The 14772-nt window shown below is 42.4% G+C and overlaps 2 protein-coding genes across 2 annotated transcripts; both read right to left on the reverse strand.

Moving 5' to 3' along the window:
- Positions 1-444: 444 nt before the first annotated feature.
- Positions 445-2808, reverse strand: fhl5 (four and a half LIM domains 5; the record flags this gene model as incomplete). The annotated part of the gene is made up of 5 exons (XM_083997750.1): positions 445-596; positions 771-957; positions 1111-1280; positions 2235-2409; positions 2647-2808. The coding sequence occupies 5 exons, from the start codon at positions 2806-2808 to the stop codon at positions 445-447; spliced, it is 846 nt and encodes a 281-aa protein (XP_083853876.1).
- A 6398-nt stretch (positions 2809-9206) lies between these two features.
- On the reverse strand, positions 9207-14117 carry fut9a (fucosyltransferase 9a). The gene is made up of 3 exons (XM_083998008.1): positions 14094-14117; positions 12068-12319; positions 9207-11830 (listed from the first exon to the last, which is right to left on the reverse strand). Exon 3 carries the CDS (start codon positions 11820-11822, stop codon positions 10740-10742), a length of 1083 nt encoding a protein of 360 aa, XP_083854134.1. The 5' UTR covers positions 11823-11830; positions 12068-12319; positions 14094-14117; the 3' UTR covers positions 9207-10739.
- Between the last annotated feature and the right edge of the window lie 655 nt (positions 14118-14772).

The following is a 14772-nucleotide window of genomic DNA, read 5'->3' on the forward strand; positions in this document are numbered from 1 at the left end:
CAAAAATTAAAGCTGTTATATTTTTTGCTGTTATAAAAGAAAAGCAATATATCCCATCTCCAGATAAGCTGATACCAAGTATATAGAGCTTTTACTTGAAAAACAATTAATGAAGTATAAAAGTAAATTTAATTTTCTTTCATTTCACCAACCCATGACTCAACGAGGCACTGTAAGCTTTAAAATGTCAAAAGTAGTTATATAGGCCTATGAGGGAAAAAAAAGAAGCCAAGCAAGTGTTCATCCATAATGCCACATATGCCCATCTGTAAAGATACTAGTGTTGCAGCTTGACAGGACTTATAATAGGGAATAAGCATTTGACATTCAGAATTTGTTTATGCATCACACACTAGGAAGAAATATTCATGAGTCTACGGTATCTGTATCTGAATATGAACCCCTGTTGTTATTTGGATTAAGCAGTGACCCCTCTCGGAAAGGTCACTTCTCCCTGCCACAGTCGGTGCACAAGATGTTGTCGCGCTGGGTGAGGAAGCCGCGACCCACCAGCGACACGACACACTGCACGCAGGTGAAGCATTCGCTGTGCCACTGGCGCTCCTCGAAAGAGATGTACTTGGCCCCTGCCAGACCTGCACACATCAAACACAAGTGTTTACATAATGCACAGGTTAATGCAAGATCTTCACCTTGTTTATCTGACAAGTTCCTCCACAAATGCAAATGAGGGCATTCAATATGAGCGGTAGAAATGCATGAGCGGTGTCAGAGTGAATGAAAACATGAGCACACAGTCGGTGACTCACTGGTGATGGGCTTGGTGCAGCCCACACACTTCTTTGCATATAGGTTGCTGAAGCATTCAAGGCAATAGGGGTAGTTCTCCCTGGAGGTGAAGCGCTGACCCGACAGCTGCTTCCTACAGCTGATGCATAGGAAGCACTCACGGTGCCATGGCTTATCTTGATAGGTCACTCCACCTGTTGTGATGGCCTAAAGGTAACACATACACACACATACACAAAGTCACGCAATGCCATTCCTCTAAATCTGCTTCCCTTCGCTACACAGTCACAGTGTGAGTAAAGTTGAAGCGTCAGAGTCGGGGGGGGGATTGACTGTAACACACCCAGAGAGACGCACTACCTTCTTACAAGCGCAGCACTGGTAGGCAAACTGCTTCTCGAAGCAGGGCACACAGAAGTAGCCGGTGTCTTTGGGGATGAAGGACTTGGTTCCTATTGGCTGCTGGCAGCGGTGGCACAGGAAGCAGGTCTCATGCCAGCTGTTCCCCTTGTATTCCATTTTGCGGGAACCTGGCACAGGGGACGAGAGCAGCTTAGTCAGCATATGGTACCTCCATGACAACAAAAACACTGTGGCCCGAAATAGTCCTGCTGTATCTGAAGAGAGGGGACGATGCTGTCTTAATAATCTTAGAAAGACTTGACAGTGAAGGAATCTGCATTGCATATAGGCTACTCTTAGTATAGAGGTCCATGTAATTATAGAGTGGATGTGAGCTTTCACAGCAATTGTGATTGCAATTGTATGATACCTAGTGATCGTGATGCTGCAAGTGCTCAACTTTCTATTTTCTGAACATTTCTTCTCATCCATGTTTACTTAAAAGTTGAGATTGAAAGTTCATCATTGGAGCTGCTGGAAACAGCCCAACCCCCAGGTCTCTTTGGTAACTGTTGTGGAGCGTTCACCACAGTAAACCCCAGCAGATGGACTTAGCCAATTTGTCATGGTTTTGTGCATATTCAAAATCATCTTAATTCAATCTCAAAAATGCAGATGAAATGAGAAGTGATAATGGCAGAAACCAGGTTGTTTCTTTATTCCTTTCTTCAACGCTTCAACTACAGTTAAAGCACTCTCTGTGTCTTTATGCTAAGCTAACAGCACCTGGTGCTAACCTCATATTTACATATGAAACAGGCATCAATTCCCTATATAACTCATTACAGGAGAGAGAATATGTGAAACGTTTGTTTAGTTATTTCAAAGCTGTTCTGGAGCTTTCACTTGTATCATCAGTCTTCCTCTGTTGGCTCAGGCTACCATAGAGCTGTAGAAGCTTAAATTTCAATTTGGTTTAGTGTGAAAGACCAGTGTTGAATTGGAAACAGAAACAGAATGAATGACTGAAGACTCTGGGGCAGCTACTAAAAGGTGAGATAGTTTTGCGAGCTAACATTTCAAAGGTCAAGATGAGCACGCTGGGTTAGAATGACATTAAATAGACGTGACAGTTTGTGTACCTGGCATGACGGTTTTCTTGCAGGTGTTACACTTGGAGGAGTAATCGTTGGCGTAGCATTCATTGCACAGCAACAAATCATCCTTGGCGGCAAAGGCCTTCTCCACCAGAGAGCGGCTGCACTTGGCACACTTGAAGCACTGCTCATGCCAGTGGCGATCCTTATAGGACAAATCCTGCGGGTATTTAACACATCATTTATTATTCTGACATGTAAAATATCAAATTAGAGCATAAGTGTGTAGGAATAACAAGATGAGCACTGTCAATATTAGCCAAAATGTGCTCAAAAAATGTCAAGTCAATTTATCAAATGTTCGTCACCCTTAGATCAACAACACAATGTTCTTATTGTTCACACTGGTCACGTCAGAGCTGGTGCTCTCAGGGCAACACTGATGATGCTTCCTTACCTTGCAATTACAGCCAATTGGTGACGAGCATCCCTCACAGCAGTTAGCGAACAGGTTCTCATAGCACTTAGTGCAGTACTGCGTGTCCTCTTTCATTATGTACTTCTTCCCCAGCAGGGAGTCTTTGCAGTAATGGCAGTCGAAACGCTCACTGGTGGACATTGTTATTTGCCTTTCTTAGCTGCAGGTCAAAGAGAGCAGGGGGAGTAAGACTGGACAATAAGGACGGAAATGGAGAGATGGAGAAAAAAAAGAAGGGTTTTTAATAGTCCAGGCAATCTCCTGTCCTGCTCATCAACTAACTAAATAGGCCAAGCAATTTTTTTTCCTCTTCTTTCCAAAGAATCAGAAAAAAGCAGTATCGTAGGAAGGAAGTCTCGACCTCAGCTGTAATGGGACGAGGGTGAGGCTGAAGCTGGGGGTTTGCAGAGAGAGCGGTCCAGGCACAGCGAGTGGGCAGGGATGAAAGGGGGTGAGGCAGGATTAGGGGTATCCACTGGGGGGGACGTCCTATAAATACTGGCCCTCTTATTAGCAGTAATCTCTGGGGAGAATGGACATGCTCCACCGCATCCTGCTGCACCTTTTAAGGGAGCTGATGGTGCACAGATCACTAAGCCTTTGAACTGATTTAATCATTGTTGCTTCATCTTAAAAACACGAGAAAAGGCGATGATGCGGATGTGGTCTGATGACCAGAAGATAGATTATTGTTGGTCAGCATGAGAGTCTTCAATGCAACTAATGCCAACACCGAACACACATCAGTAAAAGATTATATTTAAGCTTTAAGATGCGAAATCTTTTCATTTTCAAACACTGTCTCTTTGGATATTGGTGCCACGGCGGAGATAGTGGACCATTTGGATGCTGTGACGTGTCTGGACACACTTGTGGCCTTTGTCGGTGCCTGCTACACACACAAGCAGTTGCAGATGGCTTATGAGAGGTAGGCGCCAGCAGCTTTGTGGTTGCCAGGTACTGAACTATATTGCCAGGACCTCTCAGTGGCTATTGAGAGTGTCTTGGCAGAACCTCAGAAGGGGAAAGCTGCCGGCGTGTAGATGTTCAATCCATCCACGGCTAAATAAAGGAGGAGGAGCAGAAATGGCAGCTTAATGGTGACCATCTTGTTGATAGTGATACTCTTGTAACCTCATTAAAGACCGACTGTTAGTGTGATGCTGTTGTATAAAGACTTCCAGCTATGGTGCCCTACCCATATCATTAGTACACAATTGATGATTCATGTATTCTCGGTGAGAGGTCAGTAATAGGTGTCAAAGATGCAGCCGTGAAACACCACAGAGCCTCATTTTTCCACCTGAATGATAATCCAAATTCTTCTGCATCTTTGACTGACAGTTGACTAATTGCTTTCGAATCTTGGAGCATGTGCTCATATCGTTTTTCCAAAAGGATCAGGGGGCGGACATCTTCATAAAAATAGCCTGGGAAGACCACCAGCCCAGCCCACAGGCCTAATCCCTCGTATACACACACAGGAAGGTCAGTGACAGGGATGAGGCTGAGAGGAATGCAACTCTGTCTCGATGAACTCTCTTCCCCTCTGTCTTCTCCCTCAGTGGTTTCAGTACCACTCCCTCTAACACAACTTATCTTGAATTACACTTTACTAATAAATCTATAGGTGCAAACCATTTTTGGATCAACAGATGATGTTAGAACATTGCTCCACAGTGTATGTGGGTGGTATAACAGACCTCCAAGGAATTACGGAGGGCTATGTTATTTTTGACCTACAAGATGTATGTTATGTAAGCCTTTCAGCACAAAATAACCATATCATGCAGGAACCCGGGTGTAGGAAAGGTTTCTGATTTGAAGCCATTCCATCCTTCAGGTTTGTCTTATTACTAAGTAGGTGGATCCACCAGATTACACTAAATTATCTGCCCGCTCTGGATTAAATTGCCACTGTATTGTATCCTTGCTCCCTGCTGGTGTCCAGATCAGTGGCTGCAAATCACAAAGCAGTGCGTTGCAGACCCTAAATAACCCACAACCAACTGTAGTTCAAATATAGTCAATGCATCTCAAAGGTCTTTAATCTTTGTTGCATTACTGCACAGTATATCTGTCATCATGTGACATCAGGCCAGGGGCGGAGGTGACCCATATTCACCAGCAAACAGAAAACTCTCATCTTTCATAGTGAGCTAGTATAATACTGTATGTAAATCATTGCATGTCAACCAGCGCTGTTATTCTCTAAATATTAAAGCTTTAAAGATCGTTGAATCTGTTTGCTTTCACGCGTGATTGTATCTTTATTATAACCCCTCTGATTCCTACCGGATAGATAACAGGTGCTGGTCTTTGTCTCTTGGATTATTAACATCTACACTAGGCAGTGCCAACGCTGCAGAGCAAAAAGCTTGCTGATCTTGCATATTCCTTTTGCCTGCTTAATCCTCTGAAGTCAACTAGTGAACAGCTGCCAACAGATTTCGTATGCGGCCTGTCTAGCCCCAATAAAAAGGCCTTTATTTGACCCGGACTCGAATGTCCTCTTATCTTAATGTATTCAAGCTTTACAATAAGGTGTCAGTGGCGGCCCCCCACCCTCCCTCTGAATCAAATGATCTCAGAGAAGAAGAGAAGCATTTACTTTGGTGGCTCCTTTGAGGTGGTGACTTGTTATAGTCTCAGACAGATCAACACAGCACAGTTACATTTCTCTGAAGCACAAAAGCCTCTCCACACCAGAGTTGACAGCCGGTTGGCATGGTGATGACAGCATAAGTGGGATCCATTAGGTTGAGAGGAGGGGCAGCTCTGGTCGTTAATGAGAGGACTCACACAAACCTGGCCCTTTGAGCCAGCCTCTGCTGTCTTCTGCGACTTGCAGAGCTCCCTTTCAATGCAGCGCTTTGGCCTGAACAGGATAGCCACATAGGGGGTTGCTGGGGGGCCAAGGAGATACAATCTACTAAGTCTACAATCTCTCAAAACCTTACACCCCTTCAGGGAGGCCTTGGGTAATGCCTCCACTAACTCTGCCCCCACCCTCCCCAGTTCTCACCAAAGTGAGTCATGGTATGCGTGGGTGACAAGACCTGTCGCAGAGCCAGACATATGATCTCCGCTGCTAAAGAGGAGAGAAAGTTGTCTACTCCGAGGAATGCACAGCCCATTAAAATGTTCTTCCCTTGCCTCCTGTGCTAGCCCACAGGTTTAATAGAGTTTGGTTAAGTGCGTAGGTGAAGCTGCTGATTACCTTTTGGTGCCAGCAGCAGCAAGTCAGAGCACAAAACACACCAAAAGATATCCCCTTAATATGTAATTTACACCTAGAATTTGTAATCAGTGCCTATTCAGTCAGACAATGATCCATTATTCAAAGCAAATATTGCATTGAAAAGAAAAACACTCAAATGCTAACCTACCTGTGACAGGAAAAAGTCAGTCTTCATGCAGCAGCAGAGCCCCAAAAGAAGACTTCCCTTTTTCTTCAGCTCTCAAGAACACTGTCCAGGAATATTAACTTCTGCCTCAGTGCCTCATGCTGAGACACTTTCCATTACACCAACTCTGCAGTACAAATAAACAGGCTCAAGTTTACTGAAATTGCTCCAGATTCTTACATGATTCAAAAAGCCTAGTGGTCATCATCAGTGTGTGTGAATCTAACACCATGATCATTTTCTAAATTGTCAACCAGGATTCAAAATGTGGAATTTAAATGACAGGGAAGTCGTGAAGTGTTGTCAAATTTTCTTTTATGTGAATCTGTTATAGAAACAAATGTCACGCATACAGTACCACATATAACAGTTACATTCATTTGGAGTCATGTTTCTCTGGCCACCTAAGCCAAATTATGCTCTCGTTTAACTTTGTTTTCGGTCTGTACCAACCCCTGGCGTTCTTGGATGTAATACTATGTGACCTTCTTCACCTGCAGGGCAGCTAGTATTGAGTGGATTAACTGGATTATTTTGCAGAGAAAAGCTGCTTGGTAATATCTATTTTGTATGACTCTGACCCATACAAAAACAACCATTTTGCTGTTATTGTGCTATGTTATATTAGCCAGGGAAGCAGTTTCCCATGTGCTAAGTCAAAATGTTTACTGCTGCTCAAGCTTTATATTTACCATGCACATGTTATTCGTACAATCATCTTGTCTTACTGTTAGCAGCAAAGCAAATGCTTACTTCCCCAAATCTAAGATTATTTCTGGCAGAACAATAGATTGTAGAGTAATGTGCTGTAATGTAATTTAGCCAACCATTGTAAAATCCACTGCAGCGGGCAGAGACCTCATCTATAGCACCGTCTTGTGTATTGAAAACTGGACGGACAATCACTCTTCCCATACACTCACTCCACCACCTGAACTTTTACATTAATCCGTGACTGACATCAGGGTATTATTTGTGCCACTGATCCTGGCAACACAAACACTTATCACACTCTTTGACCTGCAGTGCTGAGTGAAAGCAGTTTGCAAAGATGTACTGTATCATCTCTGTGTGCTGGAGTAGACGATTGCAAATACCAGAGTGCTAGCGAGGATATGGGGTAACTAACAACAGCCGGAGGATCGAGGCGTAACCACCACAACACACTCTTCTTGCTCTCATCAATCACTTATCAAGGCTTTTGGATCGCTATTTATACCTCCGCCCGTATTACATGGCACCGTAGAAGTGTGGGCATCAACTGTGGAAATTAAGTGTGATGCAAGAACACTGTATTGGATGGCATCACGTAGAATGTGTCTAGACCAACAAACTTTGTCGAACCTGAAAAACTCAAAGGTTTGATGAAATTTTCCAATTTAAAGCAATGGTGTGACAATTTGGAAAATATGCATACCAGCTCTTTCTTGCCAAGAGTTACATGAGAAGATCAATCACGTTGTACAGCAAACGATAACATGGTTCCCTTAGCTTAGCATTAATAGTACTTGAAACAGGGGAAGCAACTACAGTAGCCTGGCTTTGTGAAGCTTCCTGTAAAACAGCGAGTTTGTTTTTGTGTGGTTTAAAAGTAATACAACCAATCAGCTAGTTGTGCAATCTAAGCTAGCTGGCCTTTGGATCTTGCTGTTTTTACCACACACCAACGTGAGAGTGGCATTTCATCTTCTCTGCTAACTCTTGGCGAGTGCTAAGGAAATATATCAAATAATTACTTTAAAAGTGATATAAGTGATCAACAATACAATCAGTTTTTTTTGTTGAAAAGTTTCAGTATCAAATTATTTCAAATTGTTATCACCACAAGCTCTCTGCTTGCAAAAACAAGTTCTGAATACTTAATTTGTGTTTGCTCATTTATCCATATCTTTATTTTTTTATGACACTATCAGACATCTACAGTTAAAACACAACATTTGGCAAAATACATTGATTTGGCAAAAAAACTTGTACTGATTGACTCACTGATCATTTCAGTGAACTGGCAGAGAACGAGCATTTTCGGAGAAATCTTCATGTTCGACCACACATGAAGATTTCATCCCACTCGGTATACAGTGTTTTTTAAGTAAGGACTCCAGCAATATCAGTGCCAGGTCAGACAGTGTCCAGAGACATACTGATTCACTCTCTGGTGCTGCAACACTCACAGACTCAGACAAGGGTGGGGTGGGGGTGGGGGCTTACTGAGAAGCCACAGCTCCCTTTTGTTATTTTTGTGCAAAAAAAAAGAAAAAAGAGAGGTTGAGAAGATGAATGAGACTGACAACACGCAGAAAAACAAGTACTTTTGTTTCTTAAAGTCACCAACCACATTGGACAAGAAACCTTTGTTTTCATACTTGAGATTGGACTGTACAATATGAAACCATGAGTGGCGGTTTCATAGTTAATCTGTGGGACAGGCCGAGGTCTTGGATGACAGTTTCTGAACTCACAATAGCTCCATCTAAGACAGCCACCAGCACAGTGAGTCACACAACTCCACATGAATAAAAGTGCTATATCTCTGCTGCATTTTCGCACGACTTTTTCAATTCGGCCATGCCAACAGGATTACCGCCTAATCGAAAAAGAAAAAAAAAGAAACTTCTTCAGTGTAAAATTGCCTGATGAAATCGTCCACCTTACGACACAAAAACCATTGTCTCTGATGCTGGTTATCCTTTTCAAGTGTCTTTCTCCTTTCGTCTCGATTCACAGTCTGAAGTATGAGCTTTACTTACAAAGATACAGCGAAATCACATTCACCGCCTGACAACACTCTCATGTTTCGAAGAGATTTGAACATTAAAAATATATACAACACACTATATCTTTTTTCCATGAATGCAATCCTTGCAGGAGCTCCCTCAGTCTGGTTCAGGTTAACAAACAGGATTGATCAATGTTAGTGGGCTCTTTAGATCCAGATGATGATTCAGTTTTACAACAAGGTTTATATACAGTTTCATAATGGCATTCAGAGCCATATATATTAAGAAAAATAATTGACTTCATCATAATTTACATCAATGGTCCCTTTAACAGTGAAGAAATATCAAAATGATAATAACTTGACACATGTTTGAGTATTTTGACCAAGAAGCCACCGGTTTATCTTGCATAAAATGTTGACATGGTTTTGCACAGTTCTTAAGTAAAAGCTTAACCATTATGTCAATAGCTGCTGAGTGCTGTTGAGATGCATTGTTCGGTGAAATAGCTGACAACATTTATAAGTGGTGTGATATCAACAGATAAAGAGCTGTCTTTTTGTGGTGTGATCTTAAGTGGTGTATAGTGCTGTAAACATGATTGTAAAAAATAAAAATAAAAAAAAGGAAAACCCAGAAGAATAGCTTTCACATGCAACCGACAACTCAGCAGGCGACAGTGTGGTGTGATGATTCAAAGACAGAAACATGGATAATCCTGCAGTAATTGTGTATATCTCCCATTTTTCTCCAACAGCCCCAAACATGTGGGCGAATCTCACATGGTCTAATTTACACATGGTAACATCTTCTGTAAGTAGTTGAAAATACCAGTTTCCTTATTACAGTAATCATAAAATGCAAGTACAGTACACATGGAAAAATAACCTAATAAAATCATTCAGCTCTGTGTAAGTTGTGCTCTTTCTGGTCACTGTGTTCAGTAAGAAACGACATACCTTTGTAGATCAAATCAGATTTTTAAATAACAGGCTGTGTGGGAGTTTCACATTGCAGTACAATGGCTCTGTACTGTACTATCATCATCCACATGGGAGCCAACCACACTGTGACACATTACATATGACAATGAACAATTCACAACATGATTAAAATAGTAACCTCCCTCTCACTGAGCAGAGTCACATCTGCTGTCGGAGATCAGAGGAGTAATGTTCACCATATGCGATCAACATCCACATACTACGATGACTGTCTTACTGTACATATGTAAAGATAGGCTGAAGTAGAAGTGCAAATGCAAACTTACAAAAATATGAAAAAATGACAGCTACATAATTCCAAAAGTACACAATATGTACATGACACAATTGACCTACTTTCACATTTGAGTTCAGTAAACACTGCATAGGTGACTGCATCACTAGCACAGATGAGATTGTTTTGTTTTGTTTTTTTTATCATATAATGCCTCACTTGAATAAATATTACATAAATATTTTCACTTTTACGTCAGTCTCCTTCTGCAGCAAGGTCCGCTATGTGCCACTTCATGAGAAGGTGATATTCAAAGAAAAAAATGACAATTTTGCATCATGAATATTATCTGTTGAACAGAAACATTCATACAATCAAGCATTTGTACTAATAATAGAACAAAAACATAAAAATAGCAGCAAATGTCATGTTAAGCAAATCATGGGTTGAAATAATTAAAGTTGTAGTGCATTTGTAATTCATAAAACATAAATACAATAACTGAATAACGCAAAAGGCAAAATAAGGCTTAGCAAAATTGGCTTGCAAATTTAAAAACAAAAAAAAAATCAAAATATGATAGACATCTCACTGGGCCACTGAACCAATAGAAAAACATCATTTGGGAGCTCTGGACAGAACAGTAATAAACCTTCATGTCAACCGAAGGACAAAAATCTTAAAGCACTGCCTTCAACAACAAACAAGCACTGCATAGCCCTTCAAAGCACTATCCACCCCAGTACCACTTGTCAAGGTTATTGAATGCCTTATACTCCTTGTGTCTACGCAGGTAATCACAAGCCAGGCATGTGTGCTCTGCCCAGAAATAGGCCTTCTTTACTTTAAAGTGCCGCCGCCACTCAAAGTACCTGAGGTACATTTCCTCATTCTTGTCCAGGAGTAGCAGGTAATCAGCGAGCTCCTTGGGCGAGGTGAAGTCGTCCACATGGATGAAGGCGTCTCCCTGGATAAAGTTCTCGTAGTTCTGCCGAGGTGGGCCGAGAACCACTGGCACTGTGCCCACAGAGAGCGGGTTGTACAGTTTCTCAGTAATGTAGTCCTTGTGGATGGAGTTCTCAAAAGCCAGGTAGAACTTACAGCTGGCGATGGTGGGGAAGTAGTCTTGGTCAGAGATGTACTCCCCGAAGGCTTGTCCATACGCGTGAACCTCGATGTGTTTGTACAGCTCATTGTAGTACTTCACCCGCACGTGATCCTGGTTCCAGTTGCTCACGATCCAGCAGATCAGCTTGTTTTTGCTGGGTGGGACGAAGTCCTCCTCGCCCTCCGCTGCTACGATGGACCCATAAGGCACTTCAATGTCAGCATCCTGACGGTAATTGAGAGTAAGATTGAACATGTTCTCGATCCCAGGCAGCTGGGAGGAGTGTGACGGCGACTCCAAGTTCATCCATACCCACTTCTGGAAGGATGGTCGCTGGACCGGTGGCAGGTTGGACAGGTCGGTGCAGATGTCTCGATGATGGATGATGACCCCATCTGACTTATTGTAAAGGTTTCTATCTGCTGTGATGAAACAGCCCTCGATGTTGAAGAGAGAGTTGCAGACGCTCAAGTCATAGGTCTGTCCGAAAGGCCAGAGCCAGATCAATACGGTGGTCACGTTTTTATCGCTCTTGGTGGAGAAGAGGCTCTTGACCCGGTCTGTGGATACTGTTGACTCTACAGGACCTGATAACCAGCTGGTGGATGGTTTAAAATACATCAAAAACAGAGTCACAAAGCATCCCAGGATGAACGTGCCGAGCAGAAGGGGTCGTAGGATTCTGTGAAAAGGTGCAGATGGCATACTCTGTCCTAAGAAGGGCGAAGGAAAAAAGAGTCATAATCAACATCCAGATTACTCCCCTGATCATGTAATGGTCTTGCACATGTATTTATAATGTCTATTGTAATGGATCATTGTCTCTGAACACCATTTATGGCTCGATAAAGAATAAAGTGGATCTCTTGTTGCTACAAACTATTAATAAGTGAGATCGATAATCATACAGACAATTGAATGGCCTCCCCAGGGCACATTATAATACAAACCTGGTGGATTTGACTGAATGCTGGAATCCAAGCAAGAATAGAGGTTGTGGGAAACGGAGGGAGCAGGTCCTACATTGGGTCAACGGTGGGTGGGATCAATCCTCGCTGTGATTCAGCGCTCATAGAAAAAGGAAACATCATAGGTCACGGCAAAGAGAGGCCTCCTGGCTCTTATGCAGAATGATTGCAATCCTTAGTGATCTAATGAGGTGTGTTTGATCTTGAACTTACAGGTCTTCTTAATGATGTCTCCTTGAGAGTGTGAGAGAGAATCAGAGAGAGAATCAGTTAAGACTAAGAAAAGATGACGAAACAAACCATCGCCACACAAACAAAAAGCAGGACAAAAACTTTATCTCCACAATCAAATCTTCCAGATAAGCAGGAAAATAAATAAAAAACACTGAAGTTATTACAAATTTACCAGTTAATCATGGTTGTTGTTTCAAATGTGCCAGTTAAGCATGGATTTAACTTCCAGTCATTATTAGATTTTGCATAGTACACTGTATTGTAAGAGAATGCTGCCATCTTAAGGCTGAGGAGAGCAGAAAGACCCCCACACTCTCCAGCTGTCAGGGGCTCAGCACACCTGCATGTTGCATAAAGAAGCCATACAAGCAGTTTGAGTGCAGAAATCCCCCTCAAGAGATGATTTTTATTTGTTCCATGCATCACAGAAACACATTTACATCAGAAATAGAAGCTCAAACTCGGATAGTCTTCACACCATCTGTCCAATATGCCGTATGATACTGGTCCATCCACACCATTATCTGTGAGATCTAGACCCCTACGGCCAAATGAACTTGTACCCAGATGAATATAACTCCTTTTAAAGGCTTACGGTATCAATACATTTTCATGTAGGCAAATCCTCTTACACCACTGAACCATGCTTTCTGTAAGCAGCAGTGATAAGCTCTCACAGCTCGTGCATACCTTCATATGTTGGTGTCAGGGATGTAAAACACAGTATATATTCAGAGAGGCTGCACAATATACTGTAGTGAAGGGATCAAGATCAATCCTATTAAATATGCAGTGTGGTAAAGTAATAGTCTCCATGGTGATGATGCTGAGGTCAGAGTATATAATATGATAGGACGATATGGCTGCACACTGTTTTTTCCCCCTACTTTGGTCTAACAAACGAGACAAGAGTGAGGCACGTGCAGGGCTCTGGCGTTCATTCACATTTTAAATAACATAGCTTTTTGTCAAATGCATTGTGATGTAATTGGGACACGGAAAGAGTACAGCATGGGTGAGTAGTCTGCAGCAAGGCTACGCTGGAGAGAGGCAGGAAAACGCAGCCACAGATTTGGGAAGCATCACTCACACTAAAGGCATCAAATCAATGATGTGGTTTCCGTAACAGGTAGGATAAAGGGCAAAAGAAGAGCACATCATATGGGATATATATACATTTTTAGACACTTTGGTTCATGTGTATTCTGTTAGGAAGGCCACAGCACTGATTGTAAAAGGACACTCCATCCCAGGTGAGAAATTATTCCCTGCCACCGAGCACTGAAGGTCATTTTAAAACACGATGCTATAGTGGGACCACTGTTTAAAATGGTTTCCCTTTTCAATGGGTGAAACAGCACTGAAGTTGATGGGAATAACTGGAATATTGTATGTGTTTCCTAACACAACACCCCCCTCCTCCCCCCCTCTTTTGCGCACCAGAAACGCGCAGAATATCTAATAGCGTGGAGGATGATGCTGGAAAAAAAAACATGTAGAGGGGTTTCAGCTGCAAACACACAAGAGTGCAATCTAATACAAATCACATATTTAGAGGAAATCCCCTTTATATTCCCCTTTAGTATAAACTGCCCATGTGCATTTGAAATGAACGTAGATATAAACGCTTCAAGGAAAATGGAAATGCACCTGTCAGTGTCATTTTTCGGTGGAGATCATTTCTAATTAGCTGGCGAGGATTTGCCGTCAAACCCAGGTACTGGTGCTCGGCCATGGAGCGCAGTGAGCAAAAACAGCCATGCATTTCACTCACCATCTCGACAAGGCTTGAGTCAAAATAGACCTTTCCTCTCATTTCCTCCGGATGGTCCGTAGCATTCTCAAAGACACCTTACAGCAGCACATGGGAGATGTGGATGCGCCTGCAATGAAACAATATAAAAAAGGGAAAGAATCGCGTCCGTCCGCCGTATTTGGAGGAATAGATCCGAATGAACCCACATCCATCGTCTTGATCCCGCAAAAAAAAAAGAAAAAGAAAAAAAAGATGATACCTATCGTTTGCGATGTGTGCTGAATCTTCTCCGCTGCTGCACACCGACGCAGAGAATGATGGCTGCAAAAAAATTTTTAAAAAAAATTAAAAAAATAAAAAGGAGAGGGGGGAGAAAAAAAAAATTGGCGGCTACCCCGTCAGCCTGCAAACTGAATTCATGGCTCGGTGTGTGAGGACGCCATGTATGCTCAGGGATGTGATGCGATGTGGAATAATTCCCTGCTGGCTGCCCATGCGCTACCTTGCTCTGTTTACCGTCAATGCAGCTGCAGGCTGTGGCGGAGCTCCAGTGTGTGTGTATGTGTGTGTAGGCCCTATGTGTGAGCATGTGAGTGTGGGATGCTGAGATTCCGCGTTAGAGCATATTACACTTTAATCATCAGCTTAAGGTTGTCATTTGAATAAACAGGTGAATCATTTTTGCTGCGAAGGAGCG

The sequence above is a fragment of the Trachurus trachurus genome (genome assembly GCF_905171665.1).
Source record: "Trachurus trachurus genome assembly, chromosome: 22".
Taxonomy (NCBI): Eukaryota; Metazoa; Chordata; class Actinopteri; order Carangiformes; family Carangidae; genus Trachurus; species Trachurus trachurus.

Bases quoted from the DNA above. Each gene is read 5' to 3' on its own strand.
- fut9a (XM_083998008.1), bottom strand. From the start codon at position 11,822: ATGCCATCTGCACCTTTTCACAGAATCCTACGACCCCTTCTGCTCGGC.